Here is a 7473-nt window from a genome sequence, read left to right as displayed (position 1 = left end):
AACTACTGCTCAAATGTTTAGTCTGACCAAGGACTTTCTGAGTCTCATGTTCTGCCAGGGAGGAGGGGAAGCCGTGAGGAATCAGAGACAGGACACCTGACCCAAACTAGCCAAAGAGGTATTCCGTACCACAGCATGTCATGCCCAGGATGTAAACGGGGGGTTACCCAGAAGGGCTAGTTCACTGCCAGGGTTGGTCTGGGTATTATCAGTCAGCAGGTGGTAAGCGGTTGTATTCTCTTCCCTTGTTGTTTCCCTTATTATTATTATTATTGGTGGTAACAGTAGTGGTTTATGTTATACCTTAGTTACTAAACTGTTCTTATTTCAACACATGGGAGTTACATTCTTTCGATTATTCTCCTCCCCATCCCTCCGGGAGGGGGGAAAGAAAGGGGGGGAGTGAGAGAGCGACTGTGTGATTTACAGCTGAGCTTAAACCACAACAAATACGTTTCTTTCACCATATGTTTGTTCCTGCAGTAACAAAGGACTTTTGTAGCTGGAGAAAGCAGAACACAGGTAGGCTGAGATGCATAGGAATTATAGATAAAAGCACAAGGATTTAAAAAACACTTCCATTATAAAGGAGCAGCTCAGGAGGTAACAGTGATTATCAGATAGTTGTTGAAAATAGTAGCAGATACAAATGAAAGATGAGATGTTGACAGAGCTGACCTCCAGCATCCAATACCATTTCATCCTTTTTCTATGCAGTAGCTGTGGAGGATGATGAAGGACACCCTCCTGCTCTGCTTGCTGGCATCCACACTTCACATCACTGTCCACAGCCTGACCCAGACCGACCACCACAATGAAGAGCCCAAGGTAACTGACTGTCAGGAAGAGCATCCTTGTGAGAGAGATTCTCTTGAGTCCTGCCAACAGAGAGCCCCCAGCAACACAGACTTTCCCTTTAAGTTTTATAGGGAAGCAGCCATCCAGAAACCTGGCAAGAACATCTTCCTTTCCCCGGTCAGCATCTCTACTGCCTTTGCCCTGCTAGCTCTAGGATACAGAGCCACCAGCTGGGCTCACGTACTGGAAGGGCTGACCTTTAACCTCAGCAGCACCCAGGAGGAGGAGATACAGAAGGGCTTTCATCATCTCCTCCTCTTTCTGGACTGCCCTGCCAGCCAGGTGCAGCTGAGCACAGGGAACACCCTGTTCATGGACAAACACCTGAAGCCACTAAAAGCATTTCTGAAGGATGTGAAAAAACTGTACAAAGGAGAAATGGTTTCTTGTAACTTCCAAGATTCCACTGAAGCTAAAAAAGAGATCAATGGTCACATAAAGAACAAAACCCATGTGAATGTAAACCAAATACTTACAGATCTTGATCCGAACACTCTACTGGTAATTGTTAACTACATTTATTTCAAAGGTAAGTTACATAGATGTTACTTACAGCAGTACCTCAGTTTCACCTGCACTAAAACAAATACTTCACATTATTTCTGAATTATTTTTAGAAGTTGTAAGAAACATTGAAATTTCTCATGCTTTGAAACCTCTTCTACATATATGTTTTCTTACCATATGTTTATGCTCCTACACATAAAATTTCACTCATTTGCAACCTTCGGATTTTAGAGAATTGCTAGAGCACAACAGAACTTGTGAATGCATTGCTCTGGCAATAGTTAACTTCCTCTTACACATTATATTTGTTAGTAGCAGCATGCAGGACATACCTGGAATTTACCTCCCAGAAAAACATATTTGGAAATCGACAAACTTTCAGTAAAACAAATTTTATTTCAATTACTTTGTTAAACTGGATTCCTTAATCTTAGATGCCCTGGTCTGAGGCATTTCTCTATGATAACAGAATGTATATTTTTACAGGGCAAGCAGGAGGAAAGCTGAAACTTATAAAGTAAGCAGACTACTGTGGAGTTTATTCCATTATTTATTTTCCAATTTTATTTTTTTTCTATTCAACATTAAAAAAAAGAGAACATACTTACAGAATGGCAAGCAGTGATCCCTCTGTATTTGTTCAGTGAATGAACTGGTTTAATACAAAATAAAATATCATAGAAAATTCAGTTGAACAAACATCACGAAATAAACATTTTAAAGATTAAAGCCCTTGAAGCCTTATTCCATTTAACATAATGCAGTTATGAACCCAAAAGTCCAGGTTATTCTTGCATGTAAGCTTTTCTTTAGTGCTACAGAACATATGAAAAAGCATATATAAGGAGCTTACCATGCTATCTTTTAAAAGGCAGACATCTGCTGTGGAATTTCTTTTACAAACAATATTCTGAAACCAGAAAGGCACTCACTGGATCCTGATCAGCTTTCATTTTCTTCAAATAAAATATAAGGTAATATGATGAAGTTACTTCCTTTAATTTATCCAACATAAAAAGTTGTTGTACAAGTCTATACATAATTTAACCTGGGATATTTAGTTTTTACTCAGCACAGTACAGCAAAGATAAGAAATAACAAGATCTTTAATAAATTTGGAATACTTCAAATATGAGTGTGAATCTTCAAATATGTGTTCATCTATATGGGTTTATCTTGCGTGCATCACTGCACCGTATTACTATATCCTCCTTGAAACAAGCATTCAATTGCATTCTTTCTATTTTGGTTTTAAGTCTACTGGGAAAATCCTTTCAGTATTAAGGGGAATCACAAGGATTATTTCCATGTGAATGAGAAGACCTCAGCTGAAGTGAAGATGATGACTCAAGATGGATTTTATAAAGCATACTCTGACAGGAAGCTCTCTTGCAAGGTGGCGCAGATTCCTTACAAGGGAGATGTTACAGCATCGTTTATCCTGCCTGATGAAGGAAAAATGAAAGAGTTGGAAGATGCCCTGACCAAAGACACTGTGTCTCAATAGAAAAAATCACTTGTAAGATGGTAAATACAGAATTCTGGTTTGATGATTCAAGGTAGATAGAATCCAAAGTCTGAATACTATGATCAGATTTTACAGTTACTAGCCTTTGCTTTGATTGGAGATTTAAACAATGGAATAGGTAATAGGGACAGACCAAAAGACTTGATGATTTGATATTTTCAGCAAAAATTAAAATAAGCATTGCCTGGTGATGAAGGAAGAGCTCAGTGAGCTGGGAAACTTAATCTTTTTTTCCCCACACATTTTCTACTTGATGTGAAGTGTTTCCATTTCCTTGTCTTAAATACAATGTGTTAAAAGTAGTAATACTGCAAGGTAGCAATCAGATGCCTCAGAGGGGCGTGAATTCCAAAAGAAAAACCTTCAAGGCTAGAAAAAAAATAAAGCAACCTTATTTCTAGACATGCTGGCACCATTGCTGTTTGCTGTCCAACCAAGTGACCGTGTTGCAGAATCATACAAGAAAGCCCAGCTGATGTCTTTCTCCTTCCATACTTCTTTATCATCTTCCAATGTTATGTTTGTTACCATCTTTTTCAGATGTAAAGACTAACATTTTTGCACGGAAGAACCACCAGCAAGTTGGGAGTCTTCAGTCCAAGGCAACTTTCATTGCAATAACTATCATCATTTTTTTTAATTAACAGCAGGATAGAAGTGTATATTCCAAAACTATCAATTTCCACCACCTATGACTTAAAGAAGATGTTAATGAATCTGGGTGTAACCAATGTGTTTTCTGACTGGGCTGATCTGTCTGGAATTACAGGAAAACCTGATGTGAAGGTTTCAAAAGTAAGTTTATCAGCAGAAACAATGATCTGTGCATTCCTCAATACCCAATTGTCTTGCCTTAAAATAAGTTGTGAGATTTTACTTGTTGCTAGAGCTAACTGATACTCTAAACTGAACATTTAGCTGATAAAGAAACTTTAAACTCTATCAGACTTCTCCAAGATCTGAGATAAGGATACTGTCTTCCATCTGAAGCAAAGGCTAGGATGGGCTTAGCATTTGTTCCAGAAACTAAACACAGTCCAGTTTCTGTATGTAAAATAAGTGCCCATGGATATCTCTACTGGGAATGCCTTGCATCAGCATATCTAGCAGAAAATGTGGCCTTTTTCTAACATGTGCCTTCTGTAATTTTAAAGGACTTAAAATCTTCTTCTGCCATTGAAGGCTCTGATGAGTGCTAATTATGTGAAATGACCAGACTTGAAGAAAACATCCCATTTACTGAAAATAATGTGAGGAGAAACAGACAAAGTGAAGAGAAAGGCTAACATTTTTACAACCATTTTGAATGCAGCACTTACAAAATTCTAATGTATTGAGGGTAGTAAAACAAAAAGATTAAAAATGACCAAAAATAATTTAACAACAACACAAAAAAAGTTATCAAAGTGGAATTTCTAGTGGCAAAACTGTAATGCATGTGCTATTTAGGGATACACATAGAGCAGTTCTGGAGCCCATCTTCCTTTCCCTCTGAATTGTCATTCCTTGGGAATTTGCTTGAATATTCTACTTTCAATTAATTCCACAAGGTATGCAGTCACTAAGGTCTGTGTTGCATACACTTGTGGTGAGGAACACTGTATGTGAAAATACTTGCTTATTGAGACAACATTGCTTAAAGAACCACCACGACCTATAACCTTCTTCCTGGTTGCTGGTCTACCAGCAATTTTTGTGAATGGCAGTAGATGAATTAACTTAGGGCTGCTATGAATCATTTCCCACCCTGACCTCCACGTACAATAATTATTGCTCTATTTCACTGTAGGCTGTTCACAAGGCTCTGCTGAAGATTCATGAGAATGACACAGAGGCTGTATCAGTCACTGGCACAGATTTTCTTCCTCATTCTGTTTCTCCTGTTATTAAATTCAGCCATACATTTTTGCTGTTAATTGTTGATCAATGTACTCAAAGCATCCCGTTCATAGGAAAAATTGTAGACCCAACTGAAAAATCACTGGTGAGTAGCTGGTCTTACTGAACTAAATTGCATTCTTCATGCAATTCTGATTAAAATGATAACAGTTATTAAAACTTTTCTTTTTGCGAAGAAATGTCACACATACTAGGAGTGTGGTCATTCATAAAAACTGTTCTTGCTTCCTCTTCCAGTAGAAAGTAACCAGTGAGATACAGCTATTAGTGAATTATGAAGAATCTTATAAATCAGCCATTTGACGACCAGCATGTGTCATCTTTGAAAAACAAGGCAAGTACTCAGCTGAAAGAATCTGTTTAAAACATTTTCACTAACTAAAGACTGAACAAAGAGACCGCTCTTGATTTGTGGGTAGCAACGAAGCAAAACGCTGAGGCTTGCTCCAGCTGCTGCCACCTTTCACCAGGTCGTGGTGCTGGAGGGCTGATGTGGAAATTTAAAATACAAATGCAGTCCACTAAGGGATATATTAGTTCTTCTCTTCCACATGAATGTCATTGCTGCAGATGGGTTGTATTTCAATGGGAAAATGATTGCTCACCTCTTTGAGGATGCCTGTGTCAATATGACATAGAATCGTTAGGGTTGGAAAGGAACTTAAGATCATTTAGTTCCAACCCCCCTGCCATAGGCAGAGACACCTCTCACTAAACCATCTCACCCAAAGCTCTGTCCAACCTCGCCTGAAACACCGCCAGGGATGGAGCATTCACAACTTCCCTGGGCAACCCATTCCAGTGCCTCACCACCCTAACAGGAAATAATTTCTTCCTTATATCCAATCTAAAATTCCCCGGCAGGGGATGCCATGAGGTACAAGCCTATGGGGTTCGGGGTGCTGCCACGAGCCAGGGTGGGTCATTTGTCGCCTGTCACCCACTGATGGCTCTTGCCCTCCCCAGGCCTATCCCGCCCATCCCACCACTTCCACCTCTGGTCCCTCGCATCGCTGGACAATCCCACCCTCTTTTAAAGACAGAGCAAACCCACAGGTAGGGGACATGGGACCCATCCCCATCCCTGGGCTGCAGGATGGCTCTGTCCCAGCAAGGGAGAGTCCTTCCCTGAGTCGGGGTAAAGGGCTCTGCTCCCTGGGCAGGGCAGGGAAGCAGAGATGTGCCACAGAGGCTCAGCTGTGCTTGCCCCAGGCCTGGGGGTTTCACAGCCTCCCCACTGTGCTGCCCCACCTCTCTCTCAGTGGCGCTGAAGCCACATGTGCCGAGTTGCGTGCTGGGTGCTGAGTGTCCCCATACCCTATCCTGCAGGGAGCGGATGGCTGCATGCAGGTACCCCACCTTGCCACGGCAGTGTGGGGGCCAGCATCCCCTCACACACCCGCTGCAGCGCAGCCTGCACCTCCAGCTTCTCCAGCCCAGCGCCCCACAGGCACTCCAGCCCTCCACCCTGCTTCCCAGCAAGGTAGGGATGAAGAAAGAAGGGATCCGGCGGGGCTGACTGAGGTTGGGAGGGCGATGCTGAGCATCTGGGGTGGGGGAGCCATGCCTCAGTTTCCCCAGGAGAGATGGGTATAGGGGGTTGCTTGGGGATGCTGAATTCAGCCCCGTGCTTTAGCCAACGCGTTCTCTCCTCCCCAGCTCGACACGATAGAGCAGTTGGGCCAGGAAAGCCGCAGGGCTGACCCCTGCCCCTCAGCCCCTGGCATCACTGGCCCCCTGGAAGACAGGTCAGCCTCACCCCACAGCCACCTTCGCCAAGTACACCGGCCCCACCCACCCCTCCAGCCCCGCAGGATGGATGCAGTAACCCGGCAGCCAGGCAGGACTGGGGGTCACCGGCTGAATCCCAGCGCTCCGGCACCCCAGCTGGCGAGGAAGTAGCTCCCGGCAGCAGCGACAAAAGGTGATGCTCAGCAAAGCGCCTGTGTGGCCTGAGTGGGGGGACCCTGGCTTGGGATCTGCCCTTGGCCCGCGGCCACGTGTCACTGAAGGAGCTGAAAACAGCCCCTGGCCACCCCGCTGCTCCTCGTCCCCAGGGTCTGCGCTCCCCCTGGCACCTCCACGAGCCCTGTGTGGCCCCGATGGCCCCTGCTAGGGGAGCCTGTGGCCCCAGAGTGGGGCTGGGGGAGCTGGGCAGTGCAGCAGGAGGACGAGGATGCTCAGTTGCTGCTGAAGGTGGTAGCAAATTGGCACCTGGGTGGGAAGGGTGGTGGCAGCAGCACAAGGTGAGGGACAGCTCTCAGCTCCCTGTACGGGGCTCTGCCCTCCTCCCTGCTAAAAGCAGGGAACTCGCCCATATTGTTGCCCTTCTTTTCTGATTGTCAGTATTGCAGTGCCATTGGTAAAGAGCACAGGGCAGGAAGGGGCTTCAGGGCTTCATGCTAGAGTTGGCTTCCTTGGTGTTTACGGTAAGGAAGGCAACGTGTGTGCCTGTACTGCTTCTGGCATCCAACTGAGATCATACCTAGCCCTTAATTCACCAATAAACCATGACATCAGTTAGCTGGGGCCAGCCAAGGCTGTGGAGATTTGGTGCCTCAAAGAGCGTAGGAGAGCTAACTCCCACCAGAAATAGGGTGTGTGGACTTCTGAGGCTAGGGTTCAACTCCCCTGGCTTCAGAAGTCTACCGAATAGAAGCTTAACACTGTGTCACATTGAA

At 44.2% G+C, this 7473-nt stretch overlaps 1 protein-coding gene across 1 annotated transcript; it reads left to right on the top strand.

The window, feature by feature from the left end:
• Nucleotides 1-726: 726 nt before the first annotated feature.
• LOC134164279 (alpha-1-antitrypsin-like) lies at nucleotides 727-4921 on the top strand. Its single transcript, XM_062619859.1, is given in 4 exon segments — nucleotides 727-1387; nucleotides 2622-2892; nucleotides 3541-3688; nucleotides 4683-4921. Coding segments are annotated over 4 exon segments (1293 nt in total). The 5' UTR covers nucleotides 727-729; the 3' UTR covers nucleotides 4899-4921.
• Nucleotides 4922-7473: the final 2552 nt, after the last annotated feature.

Source organism: Pezoporus occidentalis, unplaced genomic scaffold (genome assembly GCF_034315485.1).
Source record: "Pezoporus occidentalis ecotype Australia unplaced genomic scaffold, CSIRO_AGI_Poc_V1 ctg215, whole genome shotgun sequence".
Taxonomy (NCBI): domain Eukaryota; kingdom Metazoa; phylum Chordata; class Aves; order Psittaciformes; family Psittacidae; genus Pezoporus; species Pezoporus occidentalis.
Note: the sequence above shows the minus strand (reverse complement) of the source record. Positions and strands in the feature narration are given on the sequence as shown.